Source organism: Papaver somniferum, chromosome 7, assembly GCF_003573695.1.
Source record: "Papaver somniferum cultivar HN1 chromosome 7, ASM357369v1, whole genome shotgun sequence".
NCBI classification, from domain to species: Eukaryota; Viridiplantae; Streptophyta; class Magnoliopsida; order Ranunculales; family Papaveraceae; genus Papaver; species Papaver somniferum.
The window spans coordinates 262667092-262681404 of record NC_039364.1 but is presented as its reverse complement, the minus strand read 5'-3'; the positions used below and the strand labels follow the sequence as shown (position 1 = coordinate 262681404).

Genomic DNA, 14313 nt, shown 5'->3' with positions numbered 1-14313 from the left:
CTTTGGGGTGTCTTAAGTAATTTTTCTGGGGTGTTTCCAACATTTTTTCTGGGTTCCTCCAGCGCATTTCTGGGGTGTTTTTAGTACTCTATCCTGGGGTGTAAAACACCACTTTTCGAGCCAATTTCGCCGCAAGAGCTTATTTTTCCAAAAACATCTACAAAAATATAAAATAACACAATAAGTATTTAATCGAGTCTAACAATACAGAACATTGAGAACAAAATAGACACATAAATGCGTCTATCAAATACCCCCAAACTTATTATTTGCTAGTCCTCGATCAAAATTTATTTTTGAAAAGTGACCGAGTTAATCTCGGGTGGGTTTATCAGAGGTGTACCCACAAAAAACCATTTACTCCAAAACCTAGCTATCTACGCAGAACCTTGGAACGCACTAAAGAATCTCCTTGGTTGTCATACAAACATTGACTATAGGAGGAAGTACCCTGATGCGAAATTCCAAAATTCATATATAAGTGACAGATCTCTACTCAGATAGTTTCACTATGGACATCATAACCGGAGTCAAAACTAATCACATAGATAGATAATGAGATGCATATAGAAAAACATAGATGGTTTTGATGTTTACTAGGTGAACGGTGTTTCCCATATCTGTCTGAAGGCCACTACTAGGATGAACCTATCCTAATGGACTGAGATACCGGTCTGACTAATATCAACACACTGGCATATACAAGGGAACCAGTGGTCGATAATCTTAACTCTAGGTCAACACAACTGGCATATACAAGGGTACCAGTGATTGACTACATAGACCATTTTTTTTTGATTAACGGCATGAATAGATCTTTTGGATCCAAGCGCATGCTTCTTGTCAGCAGATTACATGATAGTTCCCACGGGTCCTGCATTCCACGCTTGCTTAGGTTTGCTATCCAAGTGTTAATGTTTATTCCGATTGGTCTAATTGGTATGGTCTTTTTTTTTTGGTATCTCAATCACTCTATTCCACCCTAGCAGTGGTAACAACTTGAATCATGGGCCCCACCTACTCTCTTAGAGGAACATAGTTTAAAAACAAAACAAAATAAGAATAGAAGTGAAAAGGACTCAACGAGATATGGTGAAACTATCATGTTATTACTAACACCTGAGCTCTGTGCTTTTATGAATAGACTCTTTCGATGTTTCCATCTAATCAGATTGGTTCCTCAACTCCTATAACCAAGATGTTCCCATCCACTTAGATTGGTTAGTGCCAACCTTAATAAGCATAAATTTCTAGGCTCTGGAGTTTATTTATTTATTCTGCAACTGAAAAGTTTCTCCCATACCCCCAAACTTAAATCTAACATTGTCCTCAATGTTCTAAAGATAAAATTAAAAGCATGAACAAGGAGAGAAATTGTTACTATTTGAATCAAAAGAGTTAAGGAAAGATATTACCGTGTTGCATGAGATTGGGTTACCTCCCAAGAAGCGCTAAGTTTAAAGTCTTCAGCCAGACATCGGAAGGAATTAGTCATCTCATAGAATCAAAAAGTAACAGTCGAAATAATTGTGGGTCTTCAAAACCAAAAAGAGCTGACCAAAGGAAACTACAATAACCCAAGAAAGTGAACAAGGATAGCATGCCCTTATCTAGTTTCCTGATTAAGATATTTATATCTAATTGTGGTTCAGGTTCAGGTTCTATGAAAGGGTCTAAATAAAATATTTTCATTGGTTGCGTTTCTTCATAGGTGGGATCCGAATCATTAGGTCCTAGAGTCTGGAAAAACTCAAATAAGAACTTAGAAGCACAAAACAATAACCTAAATAATTTAGGATCCTCTAAGTCAATCAGGTTTGACTTACATAACTGACCACAATGAGAGTAGTGGTCATTCTTAAGAAAATGTGTCGATTCTATCAACCTAAAGTACTTAGGCTTAGTCTCAGAACTTAATAAGTGACACATTTGAAATTTATACGTTCCCACAATTGGAAGCAAACTATTTGGTGGGAAAACAAATTCAATCTTGGTATTATTGCCTGGGCAAACCACATCAACCAGAGGATGGGTTTCTAATGACTGAACTTCTTCCTGGACATCATTAGGTTCGGGAAAACGAGTATGAAGGTAATCTTGTAAAATGGTCGAGGCAGAGATATCAAGTCTAAAATGAGGGATCTTTGTAAGAGCTAAAGGTATGGCACAAGGAGAATGATAATCACCCCCAAACTTAGATTTTTGGGTATCTCTAGATAGACTAGCTACAATTTCCTTAATTTCTAGATCATTGGAATCCTGAAAATAGTCAATTTCTCCTTCGAGGTTATACTCAAGCGACGCATCCTTACTCATATTTAATAGCTCTACGAGTTCATGATTTTCTTCGTCTAAGACTATTGTTTCTAAGTCGCTAGACTCTAAAACAACATTTTCGGAATAAACCTGTTTCTCTAAAGCATTATCGGCTTCGTAATCAAAAGGAAAAACTACATCTTCTAAAACGGTGGTATCCCTAATCAAATCCTCGTCCTTTTGAATAGGTGAATAATCATAAAAATTATTTGGATTTGAACTAGAATCATTATAAAGCTCAATTGGATTAATAGATTCCTGATCACTATGCCTACACATTTCAGATTCTTCATTACTACTATCCTCATCATAATAGTACGAAGATGATTGAACCTTATCTAAATAAGTAGTGTCTTTTATTCTAACCTCGTCCTCTAAATTAGGCAAATATTCACTATTCATATCAAGGGTAGAATTAGAAACACTATTTTGGAAATTTAGATCATTTCGAACAGCATTAGCTAACTGTTCATTTTCTTCTTCTAGACGTGCCTGAATTTCACTGAGAATAACACTTATACGTTCACTACTCTCGTTTATCATATCAGAATACCGTGTACAATCTTCTTTTAAATTATTCATTGCAACTAAACGTTTATACGTCCTTTTAATCCGTTGTTGGGTCTCTTCTAGAGAAGGAACAGGTTCAGAAATATCATAATCAGGACTAGTTTTTAAGTAATTTTCCAAAAACGCGTAACTAGTACTATAATGTTCCTGATTTTCTTGCTCGTAAGACCAATTCGCGTGTGGATAGTAATTGGGCTCACTATGGTATGAACCATAACCTTAAAAAGGATGGCGTTCCCAACTACTATTCGCACCATGGTCATAAAACTGATGATGTCCATATTCAAATTCAGGTTGATACTCATTGTATTGGATTCTATCATACCAGTTCGACATCCTATCTGCAAGGGAATTCGACATAAGCACAAAGAAGGCTGACTCGACCACAACAAGCCTATTTTATCTAGCAAACAAAAAGCATGATGGATCCACTTAGATTGTTTCTAGACCAGCTTCTAATCCTTCGAAAGGGAATTCGTTATAATTTAAGCAAACCCCTCTGGAGTCAATCTAAGTCAAAGTAAGTTGAATAGAGGAAAGGGAAGCTGCGTGGATATTTGATACCCAAGGCCTCACCGTATTATAAGGCGGCGCAGTCACGCATTCAACTCACAGAAACCATCATGAACTTCGAAGTATGCTTAAAAGAGTAACCAATATTTTTCGAATGACTTTCCTATTAAGCTCGTTACCCTATCGGTCTCGTTCTAGTCCAAATTTTAAGGCTTAGATTCGTGTTGGTTACGTGTTCCTAAGGAGGGCAAGAAGGAAACGGTGATGAAATCCTAGTCCTTATCTTGATTTGGCCAGGCCTTGCCCTTTACTAGAAAATTAAAACAGCTGGTTCAGTCCTCAACATATATTCACCTTAAGGCATACAGTAAACCCGCTTGCAGGAGATTCGAGGGTGTTTCGATAGACTTACCTCCCGTACCAGACGGGCGATGAACCGCTGTCGTCGACTCGGGCCACCGACTCCAATGTCAGTGTGCGAACCCGAGGGGCCGAGACGATATTGTAATCGTCGTCCTTCCCAGCAAACAATTATATTTAAATTTTTTTATAACCCTTCGTAGGGTTTAAAATTAAAATAAATTGTCCAAAGTCCAGTCCAAAGAAAAGAAAATAATAATAATAATAATTACAAAATAAATGGAAAGTCTCTTTTTTCCTTCTCTTTTAGCTTTAAGCTTTGATTCCAAGGCCTTTAGTATCCAACTTTAAACCTGTAATACAAAGACACACCAAAGAGACGTAAAAAGAACAAATGGAATAATTAAAAAAAATAAAAACCTAAAAATTCTACCTAAGCACAAATCCGCGTCGGCGGCGCCAAAATGATTAAGATTTTTGATTGTGATTGTAGTAAATAGGATTCGTTTCAGACTTGTGAAGGAAATGGAATTTTAGATTTAATAAAATTATATATACAAAAATATTAACAATGGGTGCGAGAGGTAACCAAGACACTAGATTCCACTATTATGCAAAATTGAATGATAAATATTTCAAAACTCTATTCAATTCTTAAGTCCTATTTTATCTTTAATTCACTATCAATCATACAGATTCTCAAACATTATTTGTAAACCTTAAGCATAGATTATCAAGAGATTAAACCAAGCATAACCTATCAAACTGAATAACAAATAATTAAGACAATCATTCAAATAATTTACAACTCTGCAAAAGCAGCGATTAGGTGAATTATATAATTAAATGAAATAGTTACCCATTTATGTTGCGTGAATAGCTTCCTCCATTGCCTTGGTTACGAGGGAATTAGCTCATCATAGTAAAAATGCTCTCAAAATAATTTATTATGGCTCAAAAATGGTTTACAAATGATGAGAATGAGAGAAATATAATTCTAAACTCTCATCCCAGTTCTCTGCCAAAACTCTCCAACCCAGAAGACTATTTATACTCCACAGCGTACAAATCTTCAATTCATTATTCTCCACTGCCATTACATGGGATTTATTTCCTTATTCTTTCTCTTCATGTGTTAACTATCTTGTAAACTTCCCAAACTTTGTTGATATGATAAATATATGCATCCTAGGAGAATATCATCTCTTAACTGCACTTAAGTTCCATATAAAACTCACCAGGAACCCAACCATAAACTCGGAGATATTTCTTCCCTCTTTTATAAAAATCGTGAATATATCTTTCCTTCTTCGAAATTATGCACCTTACCAATCCTGTCATGCCGCTATAACTTCATCCAAATCCATTTGCACGAATAAATCACACAAAATCTTACCAAAAATCATCACAGAATCTTTGTGTATATCTCCAACAATATCTTCCACAATAACTCCAACAGAATCTCCTTCAAACTTCGATCGAAAATTACACAGTTGTTGTTCTTCATTTTCCCGCCAAAAAAATAAATTTGAATTTGAGAAGAAAGCCACCTTTTATCCAGTGGTAGCCCCTTATTCGTTGTTGGAGTCCGAATAACACATGTCCTTTGGGGTGTCTTAAGTAATTTTTCTGGGGTGTTTCCAACATTTTTTCTGGGTTCCTCCAGCGCATTTCTGGGGTGTTTTTAGTACTCTATCCTGGGGTGTAAAACACCACTTTTCGAGCCAATTTCGCCGCAAGAGCTTATTTTTCCAAAAACATCTACAAAAATATAAAATAACACAATAAGTATTTAATCGAGTTTAACAATACAGAACATTGAGAACAAAATAGACACATAAATGCGTCTATCAGAGTGATCACAAGAAATATTGCCCTTCGAATGAGTTCAACGAGCAATACTATAATGAGTTAACATTGAAGCTTTCTAAGGCCGAGAACGAGTTGGCCAAGTCCGTGGAGTCATTAGAATCTGTATTGACAATCTTATCAGGTCTCTAGAGTGCATGTTGGGGCGTCCTTTAGACCTAGTTAGTTTGTTGTTTTTACTCCGTGTTCTGCTATGTTCCGTGTTTAACATGCTTATAATGTTTTGTTGCAGCCGAGCAGGGTCGTGCCAAGGATCTGGAGCGAGATGTGAAAAATCTCGGGGAAGAGGTGGAGCAATGGAAGAAGGCTGAAGGAGAGGTGAAGGTTAAGCTCCATGCCTCCGAGTCGAGGTCCGAGCAGCTTTCTCAGCAGATTGTGGACGAGAGAAACGCTCATCAGAGCGAGCTTGCTGAGGCGATCAAGGCCTGTGTGAACGAGTACATCGCGCAAAAGCGCCGCGAGGTTGCTCAGAGGAAGGGAGGGGCCGGTGTTGTTCCCCCCAGGAGTTGACCACGTCTTTTATAGTGTTGCGCCACTAATTTGCCCTTTGTCGCGGGTTGTAATTCGTTTGAACACTTGTCTCATGCTTCTTTGAATGGGGTGTTGCGTCGCCAAACTTGTTTTTCTTTTTTATTTTCCTTGACAATTTCCGCCTTTTCCATTGTGTTGACAATTTCCTTGACAATTTCCGCCTTATCTTGTTGTTTGTGTTACGTATCTGCATTTGATGTCACATGTATTAGTTATTAGTGCCTTTTCTGTCGAACACACTCAACAAGGAGGGTCATCGGGCCCGATGCCATGTCCCATCCGAGGTATCTCATCACTATCTTTTAGATTCAGTGGAAGGGTTATAGTCGTCCTAGTTCTAGGCCCGATAATCCCGAGCGGTTATCGACCAACCAACTCGGGAAAGTGGTCACGGCCACCTGCGATGGGGGTAACCTTTCATATGTAAGTAGGTTACCTAGCTGAGAAGAATCGTATCTTAAAAACCTTTGGTATCTGGCTTCCAACCACCAGTACCTTTAGGATACCTCAGCAGTTGCACACTGCCACTGCCCCGAGTATCGAATATCCAGCCGACTGTAAGTCACCTCGGCACTTCCTCACTGGCTTTGCCCCGAGTACGAATGACCATTCGAGTGTAAGTCACATCGGCACTTCCTCACTGGCTTTTATCCGAGTACGAATGACCATTGGTCGCTCATGTCATATGGGGGTAGCCTTGCTTTTTCTGATGTTGTAGGTGTTAAATAGTAGGTCAATGTTTTCTCCCTGGATCTGTTTTCCATTATCCGAGACGATGGATGCCGGTACTCCGAAACGACATATGATGTGCTCCCAAATGAACCTGAAGACGTCCTTGTCACGGATATGAACCAATGGTGCCTCCTCCACCCATTTAGTGAATTAGTTTGTCGCTACTATTAGGTATTTTCTCTGCCCCGATCCCACGTGTAATGGTCCCACGATATCGATCCCCCACTTGGCGAAGGGACAAGAGCTTACCACCGATTTTAGAGTTACTGATGGCGCATGTATCTTCTTACCAAAGCGCTGGCATTCTTCGCAAGCTTGCGCCATTTTTTTTGCATCACTATTCATGTACGGTCAGGAGTATCCCATCGTTTTCGCTCTCGCTGACAGACTTCGTCCCGAGCTGTGATTTCCGGCTGCTCCATAGTGTAGCTCATTCAAGATTTTCTGGCCTTGTTCCTTGCTTAAGCATCTTAAGAGTGGTCCCAAGTACGAATTTCTGTATAGGATCCCCTCCCTCAGTTCATAAGCGGCCGATTTGCTTTTGATTTTGTTGATCTCAGGTCTCCCCTTGGGTAACTCGCCTGTCTCCAAGTACGAATGAATCGGCTTTCTCCAATCTCCGTCCGGATATCTATCGGCCATATTTATATCCACGTCGACGGGTATTTTGTACGTCTCTGGTATGGATGGGGCGAGGAGTCTTATGACACGAATACCCTCTACACTTGGTACGAGCTGGGATGCAATGTATGCCAATGCGTCCTATTGTCGATTGTCTTTTCTGCATATGTGGCGGAATTTGATACTGGGGATCTGGTCGATATAGAATTGGGCGAGCTCCCAGTACTTCTGCAAAACCGGATCGTGGATGGCGTATTTTCCTGTGATTTCGGATCACCAACTGTGAGTCACTAGTTAGCCTTACATCTTGTAGGCCCATCTCGACGATTAATCTCAGGGCGTGAATCGTAGCTTCGTACTCGGTGACGTTGTTTGTCGCCTTAAATTCTAACCTAAACGAATGGACCATTTTTCGTCCCTTTGGCGTGGTAAAGACTATCCCAAGTCCCGATCCATCTTTTTTTGATGCTCCGTCGACGAATACTTCTCAACGTGATGGGCTACCTGCTTCGAGTAAGTCGGATGGGTCTTCTCGATCTTCTTATATTCCGAGTATGTCCTCGACTTCATCTTCGTCACTTAGTGGAAAATCTGCCAAGAAATCTGCCACTACTTGTGCCTTCATTGCTGTTCTCATTTCGTAGAAGACGTTGAATTGTTTGATTTGTGCCCCCCATTTGGAAATCCTCCCTGATCGGCCAGCATTGTCTAGTACCGCTTCAATAGGTGATTTTGTGAGCACGCGGATCCGATGGGCTTGGAAATATGTTCTTAACTTCAGAGTGGCGAAAGCTAGTGCTAAAATCATCTGTTCCATCATTGTGTAATTTTTCTCGGCGGGACTTAATGTTTTGCTGATGAAGTAAACAAGCTAGTGCTAACTTCTTTCATTCCTTCTCGACGGCCGTGTGTAATTCTGGTGCGATTCGCCTTATCTTTTGTCGGACTGGTTTGAAGATTGAGTCGATCTTTAAATGGTGACAACATACCTCCGGATCTATGCCCTCCAAATCGTGCACGTTCCATGCGAATGCGTCCATGTTTTCCTTTAGCACCGCCACGAGCTGGTTTACTTGTTCTTCCGATAGTAAGGACCCGATCCTCACTATCCTTGGTTCTTTTACAGTTCCTAAATTAATCTCCCGAGTAGGTTCCACGGCCGAGAAGTTTGGTTTTGATTCCTTCGTCGGCGTCGGCTCGTTTCCTTGTGTTTCGTAAGTCATGACCGCCTGCGAAATAACTCTTTCCAGTTCTTCTGCGGCTTTGGCTTCTTTAGCCTTTTTCTTCTCTCCCCTTTGTCGTGCTCGTCGTTCCTCATTTATCTGGGCATCGACCTGCATGCACTGTCGGGATGCCTGTGGATCTCCTACGACCTCAGCTATCCCCTTGTACGTTGGGAATCATAGCCTTTGATGATAAGCCGATGCCACTCCTTTGATTCCCGCGATCCACGGTCTCTCGATAATAGCTTCATAGGGACTCAGAGTAAGAAGGATACTAGTAGATAGTGGGAGCTCACTCGGCTCAGTAAACGAGCTCAATAGAAGTCAACTGCATGACCGGGACTCAGAGCAAAATACAAATTGAAAGAGTACGCAAAGTACCCCAAAAGAAGAAGAAGAAGAAGGGATGATTGATTTTCGTTTCATTCACCGTCTCTGATTTGGTTTCAGAGGAGCAATCAGTTGCGGCGCCAACAGAGATTTCGTCAGAAATTTCCCATATTCTCTGTCCGTGGTGGTAAGCATTGGGACAGCTCCAAAACATATTGTTGCATAGCCTGTGTTTCAACACAATAAACCTGAACCGCATCAGGTAAGGCGTCGCATGTTCCAGTCAGACTCGGTATTGGCATTGTCGCAGTAAACTCCGCTATGTAATCCATACGGGTTGCTATTGGGCAAGGACCATATTCAACATGCACAGCATACATGGCATTTGTTTTCGCGTTTCCGAGTAAAATAAGCCCTTCACTGGGCAATGCTGCAACTTGATTGAAAAATGCATCATCAACTCGGGGTTCAGCCGAATTCCTCAAGTCCAGAGTCTGGGTACACTGCCATGCCTCGGCATCACTAGACACATCCAGCCTTCTTCACTTACTGAAGATCACATTTTAACTTCCCGATTCAGCGGCCCTGCCGTGATAACAACAATGTGATCTGGACGGTGCGGTGATGTCAAGAAAGCAACCGAGTTAACGGGTTGACCACCATGAGGCTTAAATACGGCAAGTGGTGATGGCTTACCATCTTCCCAAATTCTCACCGTGCCCTCTGTTGATGCTGAAGCTATACGAGTTGTCTCCATCCACTGACAAATTGACAAGTCAGTTACTTGAGTTTCATGTTTACCTACCAATTGCACACCATCCTGCACTTTTTTAACACGACACCTGAGAGGTTCCTGCACCGAAATATTTTGACCTTTCCCAACTCTAGCTATATCAATTTTCAGGACACGCTTACCAATTGCAACAAATAAAGACATTTTGGTTATGGGAATGCCAGCAAACGCGTGGACGAACGGACTCCTCCCTGCTCATTATCTGGATGGCAGTAACACTTTCTTCATCGACAATACGCTCGTCAATCTTCCATACGATAACCGTTCCGTCTATGCTTGCAGTAGCGAGAAGATTCACATCTTCAGCGAAGAAAGCCATGTCTGTCACCCCTGTGTTTATGTTAAGAATGCGAATGTTCCCCATCTTTAATGCGTAACATATATATGTCTTGCTAACCGCAATCCTTCGGCCGACGACAAGCTCAGGATCTGAAGGATACTTTGCAATTGGTGTGACTTCAAGCTGAGGTTGTGCCTCACCGGGAAACCTGACACTAACGTCATAAACAACATGATCTCCGGTTAAGTGCCTCCCTTTCGGAGGTTTCTTATTAGGAGAGGACGGCGCCATGTTGACAGGTGGTGCAGACGGAATAATTGGTGGTTCAGAATTTACCGGTGATGGTACTGGAGAAGGTGGTGGCGGAATTGAAGGTGAAGCGGCAATTCAACATTCGAAGACGGTTTTGAACCTAATAAAGCCATTATTTGAGCACTAGAGATGGGGTTTGGATTCGAAATAAGGATAATTGCTGATACTGATGCTGCTGCTGAAGTTTCTGGTGGCGGTGCAGGATAAGAAGATTGTTGTGGGTGGTAATGGTTATGCTGGATTTTGATCTTTTTAAGGCTCGGTGATGACCCCCAAGCTGATCAAGGGGTTTTGAATAACTAAATCAAGTGGTATGCCAAATTTATTTTGATTTCCAAAAGAAAATATCGAATACCAAATATAGAATGTTAACCTGGGTATGGGCTATTTAGTGGGCCTGTACCTACAAGCGGATCCACAAAGAAAAGAATTAAGACACGAATTTTTTTCAGGCCAATGGTGTATGTATGGTATATCCAGCCCCCCCTACTTGTATCGTCTCGCAAGTTGTTGTTCTCGTGATATTTGTTAGTCTGAATACAATCTTCTGTACTTTCAAGAAAGAAAAAGTGGGAAAAAAAAAGTGAAAAAGTTCTCTCAAAGTTGTTCTACAACAGACTGACGATCCTCAGCAACAGAAGCTGAAAATACAGTAGTAGTACTAGTAAAGATTAGTTTCTTCTATCTGAAAGAAAAGAATTCAAAAGAAAAGCCGTAGAGCTAGGTTTCCCTTGTGCGAAATCGGTAAGTCTTTAACGCTCTTGTATTTTGAGCACTGCGCTGCTTCAAGTAAAGTCAGTGAGCTAATGACTCTTCAGGGTTGGTAGCTCTTAATATCCCCACAAAGACCAAAAGTCAATATGCCTTTGAACTGCTATTCATGTCTGTAGACTAGTGTTGGTTTTGTTTTGAAAGATTCTCAAACATTTGTCTTTCCAAATTAGCCAACATAGTGGCTACAACTTCAATTTCAGCGGCACTACCTGAAGCTGCAATCTTTGTATAATATCTCATACAATTAGAATCTGACATTCTGACATCAATTTCAGACCTGCTAAAGGTGGTAACATCCATACAGGCTTGGCATAACGGCAACCAAAGAAAAGGTGTTTAACAGATTCATCTGCCGAATGACCAAGTTTTTTCCCCAACAGGGAAGGCATTGTGAGGAAAACCTTAATCCTCTGAGATACATTTAATTTCCAGGATTATGTGTAGCACAAAGCTCATCTTCTTGATGTACATTTATGGCAAGTCTTTCTCTGGATGGAATAATACCCCCAACACATTTCCACAAGTAACAAAAAATAAACCAACCATAATTTGTACAAGTTAGATCATGGATTGGGTGAAGCATGATACCGTTTCGTGTTGGAACAATAGCTGTCGATTGATTGTAACTGTGGGAGCTGGGTTGCACCAATACGCCCATTGGGTCGCCGTATCGTGTGTCCGGCCGTATGGACACAGCCACATACGGCAATACTCCAAAAATACGGCAGGATCTATTTGTTGTAACGATCACCTACTTTCAAGGGAGGTAAAACTTGGTAAAACGTGTATGTTAGCCCATATTACAGCTGTGTGGTTGTCATCGTCGGCACATATTAGCAATCGATGGTTCCAAAGATAATAAATATCTTTGACTGAGATGAAATCTGAAAAACCAGATCTATTTGTTGTGTTCCATAAAAAATCAATCTCTATTCTTCTTCTTCTTCTTCACCATATTCCATCACTCATGAATCTGTACTAGCACCGGTAAACAAGCTAAGCTACTTAGTCTTTTGTTGTTGTAGTAATGTCAGAAAACTTCATGCTTTTTTTATAAGCTTTTTGCAAGTATAAGATCAAAACTGAAAATCTAATTGAACTTTTGTTATATATTTTGAATCGACATTGAAATTATGCCCTGTTTATATGTTTACATATCTTTAAAAATTAACGATATTTATGCCTACCGGTGTGGCGCCGTACCATGGTTTTTTAAATTTGCCGTATTGGACACACGGAAACACGGATGTGGCGGACACCCGTGGCGGTATTGGTGCAACCCAGTGTGGGAGCCTCTTCCTGTGATTGTCCATAAGCAAAATCCTTTAATCGTTGTAATGCTCGAACTGTAGCCTATAATTGTTGGTTGATTGTTCCTGTCAAATTGGGCTGTAGGACACTTAGTATCATATTTATATAGATACACCAAACGACAGTCACTCAATTAAGCTGCTAAACTGCAAGTTTGTGTAAACTTAATCCCACATGCGCATCTAAAGTTTTGTGTTTTATAAAATCACCGGAGAATAGTTCGGAATTAGGCGTGTTTACTCACTAGAGGAACATTTTCGTTTCCGAGAGCTAAACCAAGACTAAAAAGCTTGGCTTTTGCATCAGACAACAACTGGAGAAGGTCTGCTCTCCACCTCACAGTTCGACCAACTATTCTTCTGTAAACATCCAAGTATTCATGAAGCAATGCCTTATCGCGTTCATCACCAGTCTTACCAACCTCAACCCAGATTTGCTGCAAACAAATCAAGATTTCCACTCAACTTCCCAAGAGAAAAGTGCATACCAATTATAAGCATAAAATAAAATTATGAGTTTTAAGAAAACTAAAATAGTTACTTGTAATTCTTGCAATAAAGCAAAATGAGTGGTGCGTGCGTTCTCGAGATTCAGTGACGCCTCCAGAACCTTGCAAAGGCGTGCTCTCCACTTTCCAGTTTGATCAAATTGTCTCCTGTAAATGTCCCTGCATTCCCGGACTATTTCGAACAACCTGTTACGACGTGCAAATTCATTTGCACCAACCACATCCCATGTTTTCTGCAAACAGACCATGATTTATACTCAACTTAACAGGAGATAAGTAATACGAATTATAAGCATAAAAATAAAAAGTTAACGAGTGTTAAATGCCAAAAAAATACTTGTAATTGCTGGAATTTAGTATCAAAACTGGGGTATTCTGCCATCAGAACCACTAGCAATAGACAAGTCCACCAGCACTAAAAAGCTGACCTTAGTCCCAATCTTAAAAACGAAACCCTACACAAAAAATCAGAGCTACTCTCAAACATTCAATGTTACAACAATTTGTAGCTCTGTAATAATCATTTATTTTGAACAAAACACCGAAAACCCACTTCAAAAACTAAAATCCTCACTCAAATCTATCAAATCCATCACTAGAACACTAGTTCAAAACAAGTATGAAAAGTTCAGTCCTCCAAATAAACCCAATTTCACTGAGCAAAAAGGACACTCTTAAACCAATCCAAGAACTAAAAGTTTGCATTAAAGACACCACATTTCACAATTTTAACTTAGACCCAAAATCAGAGTTAGCGAAATCACGGAGAGTCTTAGATAAACGAAGAAAACAAAGATTGAACGAAAACTTACCAGTGGAATTGAGCAAAACTCTCCTTGGTGGAGATAATAAGATTCTAATAAGCTAACCCTAAACACTCAAGAGGCGGATTTTGCGGCTTCGAATGCCTGCGATTAAAAGCAAAAACGAGGGACGCTTTGGCTTTTCTTCTCTCGGTTCCGTGCCCTCTCTGGGTTCTCCTCATTTTCCGATGTTTGGTGCCGGAGAATTTGCCTTAGAGCAAGTCTTTTGGTGGAATCCATTCATCTTCCATCTTCCACGCCACCTCATCACTTGGAACTGTGGATGGAAGCGGTGTAATGGTGGAATAGTAGAAACGTCATTCTTAATGAAGCTAAAAAAATGCAATTAAGAATGGAGCTAAAAAACGCTATTAAGAATGGAGGTTTTTTCTCAGCCGTTAGATTTCAACAACTCATTTTAAATCTACGGATAAAAAAAAAAAGCAATTCTTAATGGCGTTTTTTTA

The 14313-nt window shown here is 40.2% G+C and overlaps 1 protein-coding gene and 1 pseudogene across 3 annotated transcripts; both read right to left on the bottom strand.

Moving 5' to 3' along the window:
• Positions 1-9220: 9220 nt before the first annotated feature.
• On the bottom strand, positions 9221-11613 carry LOC113296479 (annotated as a pseudogene).
• A 654-nt stretch (positions 11614-12267) lies between these two features.
• LOC113293726 (65-kDa microtubule-associated protein 1-like) lies at positions 12268-14002 on the bottom strand. Of its 3 annotated transcripts, none has more exons than XM_026542266.1 (5): positions 13856-14002; positions 13381-13498; positions 13076-13276; positions 12780-12971; positions 12268-12613 (listed from the first exon to the last, which is right to left on the bottom strand). In XM_026542266.1, the coding sequence occupies exons 2-5, from the start codon at positions 13423-13425 to the stop codon at positions 12578-12580; spliced, it is 474 nt and encodes a 157-aa protein (XP_026398051.1). In that variant the 5' UTR covers positions 13426-13498; positions 13856-14002; the 3' UTR covers positions 12268-12577. The 3 variants fall into 3 exon arrangements, 2 of the variants coding, with proteins under 2 accessions (XP_026398051.1, XP_026398050.1); XM_026542265.1 differs by having other exon boundaries at positions 12268-12600; XR_003332507.1 differs by lacking the exons at positions 12268-12613; positions 13381-13498 and having other exon boundaries at positions 12711-12971.
• Positions 14003-14313: the final 311 nt, after the last annotated feature.